The 16,987-nt window shown below is 40.2% G+C and overlaps 1 protein-coding gene across 9 annotated transcripts in view; it reads left to right on the top strand.

The window, feature by feature from the left end:
• The window catches only part of ARHGEF28 (Rho guanine nucleotide exchange factor 28), a 339,789-nt gene that overhangs the window by 125,075 nt on the left and 197,727 nt on the right, over positions 1-16,987 (top strand). For 5 of the 9 annotated variants that reach the window (XR_003507199.1, XM_027520359.1, XM_027520358.1 and 2 more), the window contains exons 1-3: positions 8,598-8,780; positions 9,265-9,412; positions 11,985-12,278. Coding sequence is in view for 8 of the 9 variants with exons in the window: in XM_027520359.1 (XP_027376160.1) it covers positions 8,613-8,780; positions 9,265-9,412; positions 11,985-12,278 (610 nt within the window). In the remaining variant the exon portion in view is untranslated. Of the gene's footprint in view, positions 1-8,597; positions 8,781-9,264; positions 9,413-11,984; positions 12,279-16,987 lie in introns of those variants that run through there. The other 4 variants (XM_027520360.1, XM_027520357.1, XM_027520356.1 and 1 more) reach the window with 1 other exon arrangement.

Here is a 16,987-nt window from a genome sequence, read left to right as displayed (position 1 = left end):
TGTTTCATTCTTAATTTTTTTCAGTTGATTATTTTGGAACCAAGGGCAGGACATTTAGTCCTCAAGAAATGTTGATAATGGAAGGGTAGCGATTATACTTTAAGTATTCTTATATCCAACCTGGTATCTTTCCTACTGTGATCTACTTGAAGTATCAGTTATTTGTTTTCAATTTCTAGTTCTCTGTTTTTATGGAATCTGTGAATAAGTTAGTGATGTTAAAAGGAAGTAAGCTGAGCAACTTTTTAAAGCCTGCTTCTGGCCTTGTGAGAAACCTGGAGTCATCTTCTGACCATCATCGTGAATTGTTTTTCACTCAAGTCAGCTGTGTTACAGGAACAAAGGCTATTTTAATTCTATAGTGGTGAATCATTTCATCCAGTGGGAAAATCATCAAGAATTTTTTATGTTTGTGTTTATGTCTAACTGAGTATAATGCAGAGGTTTGGATACTGGGTGCCTTTTAAAATAAATACTGCTATATACATTTAGCTTATGGCAGTTATTCCTTTTGATTAGTAATCTGCTAATTGTGTGTTCACAGCTTTATTTCCTTGTCACTTGTGTTCCGTCACTGTTGAGAAAGGCATGTTAAAGTTTCCCGCTGGGATTGTGGATTTTTCAATTTCTCCTTTTTGGATTTGTTATTTTTTCTTTTATATATATTGAAGCTATTTATTAGATGCATATGGACTTAGTACTGTATCAGCTTGTTTAGCTTACACTTTATGATGAAAGGGTCCTCTTTCTCTAGTAATATGTCTTGATTTAAAAACTACTTTGATATTGCTTTGGCTATATTAGCTTTCTTTTGGTTTGTGTTGCATAGTGTATCTTTTTACTTTACTTTAAAACTTTCTGCTTTATTTTTAAAGTGTATCTCTTGTAAGCAGCATATAGTTATTGTTATTGTTCTTGAATTGTTCTTGTTCTTGAAAACCCATACTTAACTGCCTCAGCATTGTATTGGGATCAGTTAGTCTGTTTATATTAAAATTGCTGATACAGTTGGATTTATATCTATCATATAACCCTCTATTTGACATGTTTTACATTCTTAATTTCTCCTATCTTATGTTTTTGATTATTTTCTATTTCATTTTTACTCTATAACTTGTTAACTGTACATTCTTTTCCCATTCTGTTAGTAGTATATTTGACACATTATATAGTAAGTTATTGCTTTTAATGCTTTCCCAAAACTCTTAGATGCTCTAATTCTACTTCCCTTTTATGTTACTGTAGTCAGATATTGTAGTTATACAAATATTTAAAACTCCACGACTTTATAATTATTATTTTGTACATTAGGTATTAATTATATTTACTCACATCATTATACCTCATTGCCTCTTGTATTTTCACATTTCTATTTGAGTTCATTTAACTTTTGCTTGAATATGTTGTTTTAGTAATTCTTTTAGTGCTAACAGGGAATTCCTTCAGTATTTGTCTTAAACAGTTAATTTCAACTTCAGTTTTAAGAATGTTTTTGTTAGGTATGGAATTTTAGGTCATCAATTTCTTTTATTACTTTAAAGATGTCATTCCATTCTCTTCTAGCTTCTATACCTTCTCAGAATGGTTCTGCCCTTTCCACAGTTTTAATTATATTTTATTCACATTTCCAGAGTTTTCTGATGCTTTTAAGAATATTACTTTTAATTTTTCCATCTTTGTTTTCTTGTTACCAGTAAGAATGTTAGCCTGTCCTGCTCTATTTCATCCTGTCGGGGGGGAAAAAGCCATTTCTACCCCAAAAGCCAATTCTGAAGAAACGTCTTGTGAGTCTTTTAGCTCATATTGGTTTAATCTGTCTTAAGAAAATGACATTCTGATATTTCCTCCTGGACTTAACCAGTTCAATTCATATTCAAGTGGATTTTGTTGACTTAGATTTGGTTTGGATGATAAATTTTAGTGATCTTGATATTTTTACACTATGCAAAAGATGCTTTACAGAGTGCAGTCAGTCAGAAAGAAAAACAAATGTCATATACTAATGCATATATATGGAATTTAGAAAGATGGTCCTGATGAAATTATTTGCAGGGCAGCAATGGAGACACAGGCCTAGGGAACAGACATACGGACACAGGGTGGGGGCGGGGAGTGTGGAGAAAGGAAAGGGGGTAGTGTGGAGAGAGTAACAGAAACTCACAGTATCGTATGTAAAATAGACAGCCAATGGGAATTAGCTGTATGACTCAGGCAAGTCAAATCAGGGCTCTGTGACAACCTAGAGGGGTGGGATGGGGCGGGAGGTGGGAGGGAGGGTCAAGAGGGAGGGGACACATGTGTACCTATGGCCGATTCATGTTGATGTTTGGCGGAGACCAACACAATTCTTTAAAGCAATTATGCTTCAATTAAAAAGTAAATTAGAAAAAGATGCTTTAAGCATGTTTTACTTATTTTTAAAATTTAGTTTCATTTTTAATTGGAGGATAATTACTTTACAATATGGTGATGGTTTCTATCATACATCAACATGAATCGGTCACAGGCATACACATGTCCCCTCCCTCTTAAACCTCCCTCCCACCTCCCTCCCCATCCTGCCCCTCTAGGTTGTCACAGAGCACCAGCTTTGGGTTCCCTGCATGCTTAATTTTTTGGCCATATCACAAGTCATGAGGGATTTAATTCCCCAACCAGGAATCAAACGCATACCTCCTGCATTGAAAAGACAGAGGTCTCAACCACTGGAGCACCAGGGAAGTCACTTCAAACATGCTTTAAATCAGTGGTTCTTAACCTTTTGGAATCATAAGCTCCTTGTACCTTCCGAGGACTCTCTGGTTAAAAGACCGACGTCTACTGTCCCCAGGTGAATGCTTAAAACTGTATGAAGTGTGTTCTTCATGGGAATTAAGGAATGTTTCTCCTACCTCCCATTCTCTCTCCACACCATGTCTACCCGTGGGTTTCAGGATGAGAATCATTATATTCAGTATAAAATAAATGTTAAGTGTAAAGGTGTAGATAAGTCAGTTAATACTTGAGCACTTGCTGTTTGTACAGGGACATGTTGGGAAGGAAGGTGTGCTGGGCCTGAAACAGGAAGATCCAGATTTGATTGTGGCTTTGCCATATGCTGGGCCTGATGGTATCAGTGTTCTCATCTATAAAATAAAGATCATGGTAACCCTTCCCAGACATTCTTGTGGGAATGAGATGAGAAAATACACAAGAAATCACTTAATAAATTGAGGAATACTGTTCACATAAAAAATAATAAATGTACGTGTATAAATATGCATTTATATATAATATGTACACACAGTATATAGGAAATCAGTTTTCCTTTTTCAAACTTTGTTGAAAGAAGTACTTCAGCTGAATACAGTAATTAGGAATGAGACTTTTTGCCCATAGCACTTTCTTTGGAATTTTTCTTAAGGAATGTAAAGATAATATAACTTGGGGTGAGGCAGAAAAGAAGAAATCCAATACTGTTAATCTGGCTCTGAAATCCTATTAGTGTTGATTCTAACTAATACCTGTACTTTTATTCTCTTTTACCTATGGCATGGGACAATGTATCTCTTTAAAGTGTATTTTTTTAAGGCTCTTACAACATTTAACACACTTTCCTCTGCAGAGAAGTCTCTGGGTAAAATGACTATTTTTGTTGTTGTTGTTACTGTAAAAAGGACAAGTTTCAAATATTAAAAACAATCAAATTTGATAGAATGTGTTATTTACATTACGATTATGGTTTTAATGGCATGTATTAGGAAACATTCATTGTAATATTTGACATGTCAATTAACACCCTCATTGTGCTTCTATTAGAAATTATCCCATATAAAGTCTATGCAGAATACTAGAACACCTTAGAAAACCAAACAGTCTTACTGTCATATTAAAAGGTGACAATTATCAATAAAAAGCATTTGTTAAATTCCCATTTTTGTTCGTTACTATAAAAGCTAGAGTTCTTAACATTTTTTGGAATCTTTGAATGCCTTTGAGAATGTGATGAAAACTATAAACCATTCCTTAGAAAACTGGACTCAGTGCTAAGTTGCTTCAGTGGTGTCTGACTCTTTACAACCTTATGGACTACAGCCCACCAGACTCTTCTGTCTATGGGGATTCTCCAGGCAAGAATACTGAAATGGGTGCCATGTCCTCCTCCAGGGGATCTTCCTGCCCCAGGGATCAAACTCATGCTCTTAAGACTCATGCATTGGCAGGCGGATTCTTTACCACTAGCACCACCTGGGAACCCCTAGAAAATTGCACACACATGTGCATAAACAGTTTTGCTAATAATTTTTAGTTTCCCAGACCACCGGAAACCCAGATGGACTCTTCCTGTAGACCCGGATTAAAGAAACCTCACTGTAAAAAGGTGTGTGCTTGCACACTTCGTTCTTGCTGTCATCATTTGAAACTATACTATTTGTCTATTCCCTGTTGGGCCAGGTGGTTTAGAAAGTGGATAGTTAAGGTTGTTGTCCAGCAGGTGACACTTATTAACAAAGTATGTACAGGTGTGTTGTCTATAGAGCGTGAGAAAGGAAAGGGAGAGAGGGAGGGAGAACATTCATACAAGAATACCTAATACTCAGATTAAGATAATATAGCCACCAAGTTGTTGAGGGTATTAGAGAACTTGACTTAGAGGCCATTATAGATTAATGAAAAATATTTAGAATATGCACATCAATGTCACTGTCCATTTTCTTCTTAAATGCCATTGGAAGATGAGTTAAGAGAGTTGGAAGAAATACTTTAAGATGGCAAATACATTTTCTACCTCTTTGGTTCCTCTGAGAAGAAATACATAGATGTCACAGCATTTCAGCAGAAGATTTGATCGTGGACATTACTGATGAGTTTTATAAGTAGAATTTCTCCAGGGGGATGCTTGATGGTTAAAAAAAAAAAGTGTTGGTTTAATTAGTTAATTTTTTGGGTCTGTGCTTATACTGAGAGATATTTAGTGTGATTATACTTAGTTAAGGTTTTCTGCGTTACTTTTATTACTCCTGTTTTCCATATGACCTGACCTTTAGTGGTTTTACGGGAGTACTCTAGTGCTTTTGATTTGGGCATGAGAAGGTAACAGGAGAAAGGGGATGGTTGTGATGTTGCTTTCAACTGGTTCATTTGCAAAAGTGAAAATTTTGACCTGATTAAGGCAAAGGTAGGGGCTTCCCTGGTAGCTCAGCTGGTAAAGAATCTGCCTGCAATGCCGGAGACCCCAGTTTGATCCCTGGGTCAGGAAGGTCTCCTGGAGAAGGGATAGGCTACCCACTCCCGTTTTCATTAGCTTTCCTGGTGGCTCAGAGGGTAAAGAATCTGCCTTCAATGTGGGAGACCTGGGTTTGTTCACTGGGTTGGGAAGATCCCCTGGAGAAGGGAATGGCTACCCACTCCAGTATTCTTTCCTGGAGAATTCCATGGACAGAGGAGCTTGGCAGGCTACATACAGTCCATGGGGTCGAAAAGAGTTGGATATGACTGAGCAATTTCACTTTCTTTCAAGGCAGAGGTGACCTTAGATAAATAGAGGAGAGAAGACTAAAATTCTTTAAATCAGGATTTAATCAGGCAACTATCAATATTGGCTTTGATAAAAGTGGCCAATAAATTTCAGCAGCAGTGGAAAAAATATGAAATAAGTGAGAAGCTGTTTATTATCTGTTAACTTAGGGAATAATAAAACTTTTGGGAAAGTTGGAATAAAAATAATACTCTTGACCAGTACAGGTGATGACGAGAGTTGTATTTTTTAGCTTTTGTTTTGTATTGGGATATAGCTGATTAACAATGTGATAGTTTCAGGTGAACAGGGAAGGGACTCAGCCACACATATACATGTATTGATTCAAAAGCTGATACATTTTTGGAAAGCAATCACACACATTGTGACAATTGTGTCCATTCTTGGCCTCATTTCTGGGATTCTACTCTAAAAAGTAATTTAAAGAATAAAAACAATAGGCATGAAAGTACTTAATGTTTTTTTTTTTTATAATGTTAACAAGCTGGAAATACCCTTAATGTACAATAGAGGAATGATTAAGGAAATTAGGGAACAGCAGACAACTCGATGGAATGCAGTTGAAAATGGTGCCAAAATTGTAACAACATGGAAAAATGCTTTGGATAGGAGAAAAGTACAACCATATGTGTATTTATGCCATGAGTATAACTATGTAATAATTAACTGTGTGTTGAACAAAGACTGGAAGGAAATAGGAAAAAATTTTTAAAGTTTGATAAATTAGGGTGGTGTTAGTATAGATGAAATTTATATATCTTTGTTATTTTGTTCAAAAATGAAAAATTTAAGACAGTTTTCTAATTTTATGCACTTATGGATTATGTTGAATTAATTGGGAATTTAACTATTTGATGTGAAGAATGTTTTTGCCCCTAATAGATAGTTACTGTTCCAGAATGGTTTACTGAGTAGTGCATTCTTTCCCCACTGATTTGAAATGCCACCTTCCTTCATTGTTACGTAATTTCCATGGCAGGGGCAAGTTCTGATCCCCTCATCCCAGCTCAAACCATATTCTCTTTCTCAAAACTTTTGTTTCCAGTCTTGTGTATTTATTCTTCCACATGAACTTGAGAGTAAGTTTGTTGATTTTCATTTGACAAATTTAGTTTTGGTTTTAGTTGGAGTGTATTAAATCTATAGATTAAATTGGAAAAATAATTTTGCCTCTTAAGCCTCCTGGTGTTTCCAGAAGTTTTGGTGAAATAGCTGAGTTTTTAAAATTTTATTTGGGATAGAGTGAATTAACAGGTGATAACATTTGTCTTTTTTCTGTGTAAAAGCAGAATGATTCTGATATTGATGCCAGCATTCACTTACAAAAGTTTCTAGTTTTCAATTGCCTGAAAGAAAGTATGCAACTGAGTCCAGATGGGGAAGTGATGGAGACACACTGGAAATCTATACATTGGAATTTATGTTTGCCATTAATAAAATGGCCTTTTGGGAAAAGTAGCTTTGAATGGCCACAGTGGTTAGGATGTCCTCACTCTCAGGCATGGACTGTCACCTGTGGCTGATTGGTGATGCTTACTTGTTCCTCAGCACATTTTCAGAGTCTCTTTCCTCCTGCTGGTCTCCTTTGTAGCTTTATCGAAATCTCTTTTCAACTTTATCTGACTTTTTTGGGTGGAATGTTCTCGTCCCTTCCTATTTTCTCTCCCTGTCTTCCTCTCCTGCCACCCCCTTCTGTCTCCCTGGGTCTCTGATGGTTTCTGTATCATTTCCTCCCTCCCTAATATTCTTCACCACATCTTTCTGATTTCTTTGTGATTAGCAAACGAGAGACTCTTTTTCTTGTTGAATATTATTCTTAATGCTAGGACTTCTGGACATCTCTGTAATGGCTGCATCTTATTTCTCACCTGTTGCTTACCTTTGACCAATGTAAAGCATAGTATGGTCTTGAAAGGGAGGCATAATTGAATTGTAAAGCTCTACTGTTTGGGGCTGTATTGCATTGAAAAGGATTGCAGTTAAACTTTCATAAGGCATAGTCCTGGTTCACCTAGCCAAATAAAATGTACTATGATCGTTGTTTTGAACAGATACAGATTAGATATGCTTTTGATCTGTGAAAAACTTTGACCTGTTGGTACAGTTTATTTTCCAACATTAAAAAAAAAAGTCACCAACACATCAGTTTAGATTTTGTCTATGGGTAGTTAGCAGTCTCTTTAGAAACCAGGAGCATGACTAAAGCAAACTGGTCTTTCTTTTTTAGGAAATGGAATTTCTTCTCAGTTTCCTCTGTCTGTCATGTCAGACAGTTGTTATTGTTTTTTGCCTTTCTGATCCTCTTCCTGAACTTTTTTTTCTGGAAACTATTGTATGGTAGATTTTTCTTGGCATGTTATTTTCTATTGATTGTGTATATATGTGTGTGTGCGCATGTGAGCATGTGCTTACATGCCTGCTAATGCGCCTGCTCACAGGCAGATTAAGGATAATTCAAAATAGGAAACTAGTGTTTTTTTTCCCCTGAACTCCGCAGTTTGTATTTATTCTTATTTATGATTTAAGATGATGTTTTGTGTGTATGGTGCATTGCAAACCACTGGGAAGACATAGTCTGTTTATTTAAAAATTTTAGCAAGAATAACCATGTAGTTACTGGAAAGAGGAGGTCCACGCTGATTTTGTTTTTGATCCTGATTGGTCTACCTCTTTATATCCTATGGAATATCATGCTGATATCCATCAGAGGCTAACAGATGTGAAGGAGACTCGGGGGGCCTTTCGTCTTCACTTTTTCTCCTGTCACAGGATGAGGAACTATGGAAGGGTTTTGTTTTTGTTGGGCAGGTGCACAAAAGCCCACATCCTTCTCCACCCTGGACTGAGCCCTGGAGCCCTCTACCTCTTGGTTTCTATTTCCCAGCCACCCCTACAAGCTGGGGGGTGTGTGCCTGCTCCCTGGAGGCCCCCTTTGTACTGCCTTTTTGTATTTGAGAAGAGGGAGTGTCCTGAATCCTTGGCGATCCGGAAGGCTCATCCATCACTGGTATTTGGGCTGTAGACTGACTGGCCGCCCCACACAACCCCTGGATGCTAATATACTGGGAGGTGCTAGCCTGCTGCTGCTTCTGACATGAGTTCTGTCCTTCCTTCCTTCCTCAGAGTGTGCCTCAGTGACCCAGGGTGGGACCCTGGGTGTTTAGCAGGGATTGGTGCCAGCCGGAAGCTTTTCTATAGAAGGTGTGAGGCCAGGCTGGGTGAGAAAGTGGACCTGGCAGTCCCTCAGAGAAGACAAACAGTGGTGAGAAAGGGCATGCCAACTGTTGGGTTGCATAGGGCTGTTTATCTGGCAGTGCTTGAGGAAACGCAAAGTTCTTATAAGCTGCTTTGGTCTAGTACATAGGCCCCAGCTAAGAATAATTATTTTGAAGTATCTCAGGTGCAGGAAAACATAAATACAAGCAATATATTCATCAGGTAGGAATTCAAAGAAAGTAAAGAACAAAGTATCATCTAATAAATAAAAATATTCTTTTGTATGCCCTAACTTCTTCACTTTTGAAAGCAGAACAAACCAGCTCTGACATGCATACATAAATAGATCAGAAAGCATCTCCCTGAGGTCCAAAATGTTGTTGTTGGGAAGAAGGATTCATGATATTTGGGCTCGCCCACGTGAAGCGAACATAACAAAGGACCCTGTTTTGGCCCGGGGCCCTTGTTATTTGGTTTCTTAGAGCCAGGACAAGGAAGTGTGATGATGCCTCGACTTGTTCATTTTTCAGGGGCAGATGACGGTCTGCGCGAAGTTTGGCAAAAATGTTTATCTTCCTAAAGATGCTGAGTTTTACTTTATTTATAATGGATCTCATCAGAGACACATCGTGATTGCAGAGCGCACAGAAGATAATGTTCTCCAGTCCAGCATTCCAGGTGAGGCGTGTGTGTGTCTGTGTGTGTGTGTGTACTCAACGCTGGGTTATCTCATGTCTGAGGCTCTTCCAGCTGTGTCTGCAGGTCCCCAAGCAGCCACAACTTAGACTTACCCTCCAGACTGGGGAGTGGGGCTCTGGATGCAATCTGTCTTAATATTGCCTCCTGTTGTCCTGGGACCCGTGGCCAGGGACAGCTCAGAGAGGCCTGAGATACCTGACATCCATCTTAGTTCTCTCTGCCTCATTCTCCTGTGGTTGGTCTAGCGGCCTCTCTCTGCTTTGCTCCCTTGGGTGGCTGGGGTTCCTTACTCAGCATCCTGTCCATCCAGATGTTTCATTGTTGGATCTCAGGCTCTAGAACTTTCTCATCCCACCACCATTCACATTCTGAAACCTGTAGTTCTCCCAAATGTCTTCAAGTATCACAGTGACAGATGACAAGTTATGAGCCAACAGCACTCCTTAGGGACAGTCCTTTTGTATTTTCAGTGGGTGTGGGTTGTGCATCCGACAGCAAGCTCTAATCTAAAGGTGAATTAAGGCATCCTTTACCTGTAGGAAAGGGGGGTTTTTGTTGTTTTTCTTGTTTGTGGATTGGTTGATTTCAACTGTGGGTCTTTAAGATCCCTTTAAATTATATCATCTAGGGACTCCTCAATTTTTTTAATAGGTAAGACTAGCTTCATTTTTTTTTAAAACAAAATGTTTTAAGTGCTTCTGTAGGATATCTGTTGCATGTGGGAAGAAGGAAGACAGTACATATGCAAACACAGGTATAGTGAGAATGGTAGTGACCTACAGACACCTTGCAGACCTCCTTGGGTTTGATCGCCGAATCAATCTACTGTCCTACTTCTGGGACTTTGGGCAATTTTAAGCTCTCCTATCTTGGGCCCAGGAACTCCCATCCTCATAAAAAAAAAAAGAAGTCAAACCACATTAAAGGCAGAAATTACACTGGCTGTCAGTCTCCTTTGCCTCTCCCCTTTTGCTCGGGCACTTGTGTTGCTTTTGCTGCATTTGGCTTGGCCCTCTTTTCTTGGTTTTTCTCCTTTTTAATCAAGCTTCTATGTAGAGAGAGAATAAAAATAATAACAGAAGTGCTACTCCTAACATCAACATTTTTATCTTTTTCTTTACTTGCATGTCGGGGTGAATATTCTCCCCACTCCTTGTGTGTTGAAGAACATCTGTTTGAGTATACTGTGGCCTGCTTAGAAGGGAGCGTTCATACCTTGAATTTAACAAATTCCTTGCAGGCAAAGGACAGTTTCTGTTTCTGAATCTTAAATTTTCCTGGATATAGCTTTGCAAGGGTACCTTTCTGAAGTATGGACAACAGATTTCTATAGTATATGCTAGACACATTTAGTCTGGTGGCGGAGCTGCGTTCTGTGTTTGTACTGCTGGGCCACTTTAAAGAGACGATGATGAGAAAATGGCGACAATGATGAGAAAAAATGGCAACAATAGTTCCTGCCTGGTAAGCCCAGGATGCTCTTGTTTCTTGAAGCCTGGCAGCAGAGCTCCTGGGGAAAGGCTCTGGAGAATATAAGGCAGAACAAGGATGATCTGTGCCCGGTAGTCGTTTGCTTGGGGGTCAGTGGTGGCCGAGTGTTAACCCTTCTCTGTCCAGCTATGACGATCATAGTCAGAGAAGTGTGAGATTCTGCCAAGGACAACACAAAAACATACCTGGGGCGAAGTTCCCAACCTTGGTAAAATGAAGGAAGAGTATAAGGAGGAGGGAGAAGCAGCAAGGTTAGGTGGCTGCCCAATAGCAGAGGCATTAAGAATAGCTACAGAACAGAGACGCCGCTCTCAGAAGTGGCCTGGGCAGTGAACATTATTTTTAATGTTTCTGTGGATTAGCGTTTACCCATCCTACTCAATGTTCAAAAGGACGCTGAGGAATTAGGGTAAACTTGTGTAGCTTTATGGTGCTGCCTTAGAAAATGATCACCTAAATAAATATATAAAAAACCTGTGACTCAGAAGGAAATACCAGAACAGAAAAGGACAAAGGTCTTTAAGACAACAAGCTTGAATTTGACGATTGGGCAGAAGTACGTGGTGAAGTTGTGCCAAACAGCAGTGGTAATGATAGCAGTGTTAGTGTTAGTCACTCAGTCGTGCCCAACTCTTTGCAACCCCATGAACTGCAGCCCACCAGGCTCCTTTGTCTATAGGATTTTCCAGGCAAGGATTCTGGAATGGTTTGCCATTTCCTTCTCCAGGGGATCTTCCCCACCCAGGGACTGAACCTGGATCTCCTGCACTGCAGGCAGATTCTTTACCAACTGAGCTACCAGGGAAATAATGACGAGAGAACAGGTGCTAAAATGCTCAGAGCTCATAAAAGTTAGCTTGGAACTGGAGTCCCTGGAAGAAGATGGGGTCAGTGTTCATTTGGACCCGCCGGCTGGGCAGCGTTTAAAGCTGACTGGCTGCATTTCCTGTCTGCCTTACTCTTCTGAGCGTGTGGTGTGTATGCTCGGCCTCTCGCTTTGGACACTGGGAGTGCGTCTTCGGCGGCCTCAGGGTGAACTGTTCACTGTCTTGTTGTCCAGGCCACGGGCTTCAGGAGACGGTCACCGTGTCTGTGTGCCTGTGCTCGGAAGGTTACTCCCCGGTGACCATGGGCTCTGACTCCGTGACCTACGTGGACAACATGGCCTGCAGGCTGGCCCGTCTGCTGGTCACCCAGGCCGATCGCCTCACCGCCAGCAGCCACCAGACCTTGCTGACCCCGTTTGCCCTGACGGCGGGGGCATTGCCTGCTCTGGACGAGGAGCTCGTGCTGGCCCTGACTCATCTGGAGTTGCCTCTGGGGTGGACCGTCTTGGGGAATTCTTCACTGGAAGGTGAGTCCTTACCAGAAAATTCAGGTGTCTTCTCTCTATGTGAAGTTCAAAAGGTGCTCTGCGATCTGTTTTCTGTTGATCTGGATGGGTTTTCCTGCCTACTTTTGATCCAAGCCTTTCCCTGGTCAAGTTGGGGTCTCTGATGTCCTGAGCCGCTCATCTCTGGGCTGGTGAGGCCACTGTATTCTAGGAGGTGAAGAACTTTGCCTCAAGGAGGGGAAGGCTGTTTCTCTGTGGCAGGTTTGGGCCATGCTTCCACTTCCCTTGGCATGTTTTCTTGCGGTAACAAGAGGATATTGGTGCCCTCTTTCAAACAGGAAGAGTCATTGAGCAAGGAAGAACATGCAGCCTACTTGTGGAACCCTGAGAAATGTGGCCATGCCGGAAATTAGCTAATGCATTGACATCTTCAAAAATGTCAGTGTCACTGAGAACATTCATATTTACTATATTTATCTTAACTTTTGGAATTACTTCTGGACGTCCCTTCTTTTCTGAGAGACTACATAGAGTCTTAATATCATTAAATAGACTCTTAAAACCATGTGGAGCTAATGTGAACAGAGATATAGATGTATTATAAGCCTGTACCATGCATAAGGCTACACTGTTTAGTAGTTAATACTTACGGCAATTACAGATGACATTTTATTGGAGATAGAAATATCACTCTGTATTTATTCAACAAAACATATACTATTGATATTTTTTCTGTGTTCTCCCCATGCCTTTAGCTTTGTGGTTGGATAAAGCTGTTTTTAAGAATTTCTGCTTCCAGATGGTTACAGGTTATAGGTTGGTTTAAAATCAGTCATGGATGGATTAAATGCACTACTCTAGGTAAAGTGAAAGTCGCTCAGTCGTGTCCAACTCTTTGTGACTCCATGGACTATACAGTTCATGGAATTGACAAGGCCAGAATACTGGAATGGGAAGCAATTTCCTTCTCCAGGGGCTCTTCCCAACCCAGGGATCAAACCCAGGTCTCCTGCGTTGCAGGCAGATTCTTTACCAGCTGAGCCACCAGGAAAGCCCAGGAATACTGAAGTGGGTAGCCTGTCCCTTCTCCAGCGGATCTTCCTGACCCAGGAATCGAATCAGGGTCTCCTGCATTGCAGGTGGATTCTTTACCAGCTGAGCTACGGGAAGCCCCTACTCTAGGTAAAAGGGATATGATTTTTTAAAGATGAATCATAAGGCCATATGCCACAATCAGAGAAAATCTGCATTTATCTTTATCAGGGTTGTACTTAAACTTTCCTGGGCACTTAAGGGTGTTCCTTATTTCTTAAGACCTTGGATTAAAGAATTCACAAGCCTAGTTCCAGAGAAGGCAATGGCACCCCACTCCATTACTCTTGCCTGGAAAATCCCATGGATGGAGGAGCCTGGTGGGCTGCAGTCCATGGAGTCGGACACGACTGAGCGACTTCACTTTCACTTTTCACTTTCATGCACCGGAGAAGGAAATGGCAACCCACTCCAGTGTTCTTGCCTGGAGAATCCCAGGGACGGGGGAGCCTGGTGGGCTGCTGTCGATGGGGTCGCACAGAGTTGGACACGACTGAAGCGACTTAGCAGCAGCAGCAGCAGCAGCAGCAAGCCTAGTTCATCACTGAGCAACGCCGGACTCCCATATGCTGCACTTAGTGTGGTATCTGACTGCTATGAATGAAGGGGTGGGCTTCCCGATAGCATTGGTGGTGTCTGTTCTGCTCACCAGATCTAGCAAAGGGCTTGGCATATAGTGGGCACTCAAAAAATGCTTGAATGAATGAGGGGTATATCCTGAGACTTTAAGGAGTCACACCTCCTAGATATCACTTTTGTAACTCTCCTGTACATAGGAAAGGGAAAAATGTTTTCTGGCTAAGTAACTTTATTCACATGTATATACACACATATATATTCATATATTCATTTATGCATATATATGTAGATACATATATTCATTCATATGTGTATATATACATTTATACATATGCATATATATGTTTTCTGGATAAGGGGCTTCATTTTCTTAAGCCTCTTGGCTTTTAAAACAAATTTTATCAATGATATTGGAGGGTAGTTTACATTTTGCAAGGCAGACTCATTTTGACAAACACATAAATCTTTCATAACTTCTCACTAGTTACCATGCTCTTACGTCACCAAGATATGTAAGTACATATTGTGTATATTGTTATATTTTTTTTCATGAAAAAAACTGGAGCAGTTGCTTCACGTGGCAAGACATTGTATTTTATTGGAAAACATTTCTAGTGTAACAGTCATTAAGATTAAATACCAAGTCCTGGCCCATTTGCTTCCTGGCTATAATATCTTCTGGGCACGTTATTTTTGTTCTGATGCCACAGTTTTAATTTCTTAAATGAGACATGGTAGTCCCCAAACTCACTGGCTTGTTGCCATGGTTGAATTAGGTAGTGTATGATAAGGCTTCTACAACAACGTCTGAACATATTAAATTCTCAGTAAAAGTTGACTTTCATGTGTGTTTGTGAACAGATTTCCATGTATAGAGAGTAGGTTGTATGTACATATGTGAAAAAGAAATTGCAGTTGGTCTGGACAAATGAAGCTGTAGGCAAAAGATAAAATCTTGGTGCTGTAAACAATTCCTTGACATCTAGTAAGTTTCTAGACTTTCTCTAGGAACAGTTTATAGTAGTTGAGGTAACCTTGCCTGCAGCCTAGAGACTTGTAAGAGAACTTCTCTACAACATCAGTGTCTTTCTTTTTGGTCCTCTGATTAAATGAGTTCCACGCTCTTGTTTTCTAGTTTGCAGATCCTTTCTTCCACTTGATTTAGTTTACTGTTGAACTCTTGAATTTTTAAATGTCAGTTGTATTCTTCAGCTCTGTTATTTTTGTTTGGTACTTTTAAACATTTTCTTTTTTTTGGAACTCTCATTTTGTACATGCATTACTGTCCTGACCTCACTGAGCATCTTTGTTATTTTGAACTCTCTCACAGATAAATCACTTATTTCCATTTCATTAAGATTAGTTTTTGAAGATTTATCTTTTTTTTTTTTTTGATGTTATTACTATGTTTCTTCATTTCCCTTGACTCTGTTTTGTTTTGTGTGCATCAGATAAAACAGCCACCTCTCCCAGTCTTGACAGACTGCTCTTGTATAGATGAGCCTAATCAATCATCCCAGCCTAAGCTCCTGGTTGCCTCTTAAATCTTTGTGATAGTCCAAGTTACTGTTTTGTTCTTGGTAGTTCCCAGTAGTTGAGCATGTGCCAAGACCTGTCAGTGCCCTAAAGGGAGGATCTCAGTCAGCACCTAGACGCAGGGCGACTAGAAGGCATGAGCTGGGAAAGCATGCAATCAAATCCCTTCCAGGGAAAGACTGGAAGATGAGTGTTTTTAGCTTGCTCTTCTGTAAAGAACCCTAGGGGGATTGTTGCAGCAGGTGATTATGTGCACACCCATTAACAACTGCTGCTTTATCCACTACAATCCTGTGGGACTTGTGAATGCAAGCCCCATTGCCTGTCAGTGCCTGGTGATCTGGGACCTGTTGCTTGAGTCATAGCCATAAAAGCAGTTCCTTTCAGAGAGACGCTGGTGACCTGGCTTTACTGTTGGAGTGGGACTGGAGCAAAGGAATAAAGGAATTGCCAGCTGGCTTCCTTGGGGTCCAGGGAGAATCACAGCCAGCCCCTCAATACATACTAATGAGAAGCTAGACCATTGGGCAGCAGCTTATAAAATATACAGTCAAATCTCTTCCTGGGAAAGACTGGGTGTTCTTGCCTGCTCATTCTTCACTGATCCCTGGGGGACAGCCATGGTGCATGCTTCTGTGCCCATCTTAGAGCTGTTGCTTTAATTGCTACGGTCCTGTGAGATTCATGAATATAAGTCGTATAAGCCTTCAGAGATAGGTATTTTGGGGGCCCATCCCTCAGGTGGGAGCCTTAAAAGTTGGAGTGTTATATGTACAGTGAAAACCCTTGAATCCTCAGGGAGAAGTTGGAAGTTGGGTGTTCCCTTCTGACTGTATGGGGCTGTGCTGGGCTGGGGTTAGTGGCAAGAGTTTGTCTCAGCCTTTCCTGCCCATCTCAGTGTATTTTCTCTTTCGCCTTATGTGTAGGAGGCACTGGGGTAGTTACTGGATTTCTCTCAGTAGGAATTGCTCTGTGTGTAGCTGTCCATTTCCATGGGAGGAGGGTGGTTCAGGAGTCTGCTGAGTCACATTTCTGATCCTTCTTCAGTGTAGTAGAGTTATGATCCAAGATGTTTAGAATATCTTACGTGATCAGTGCTTCTCTTTTCTTTATCTGTAAGCAGAGTGATTTAAATTTATTTTTTATTTTTCATTGATTTACTCACATTAAGGCCATTAATTTCTCAAAAAGTGTTGAAAATAGAATGACTTTATATTACAATTACAGAGAGTCTGCAGATCAAATGTACTTTATTGTAAGAATTATTTTCTTTTAGTTATTGTAGAATTAAAATATTAGTACTTGATACTGTCCAGTATTTTCAGCAAAGCCAATGCAGCTTTTTTAGCATACATGTTTAATTAGTGTTGCTTGTCTTTGAGACAGATAAATTACATTAGCAAAGTAAGGAGTAAACTGTGGCATGTAGCCCGCTGAAGTTTAACCATGTGTTAATGATAGGGGCATCATGAATGGAAAACAGGTTTCTTCCTCTAGTAACTATTTCCCCTATGACCTACCCA

Source organism: Bos indicus x Bos taurus, chromosome 20 (genome assembly GCF_003369695.1).
Source record: "Bos indicus x Bos taurus breed Angus x Brahman F1 hybrid chromosome 20, Bos_hybrid_MaternalHap_v2.0, whole genome shotgun sequence".
Taxonomy (NCBI): Eukaryota; Metazoa; Chordata; class Mammalia; order Artiodactyla; family Bovidae; genus Bos; species Bos indicus x Bos taurus.
This window is presented reverse-complemented; position numbering and strand designations above follow the sequence as displayed.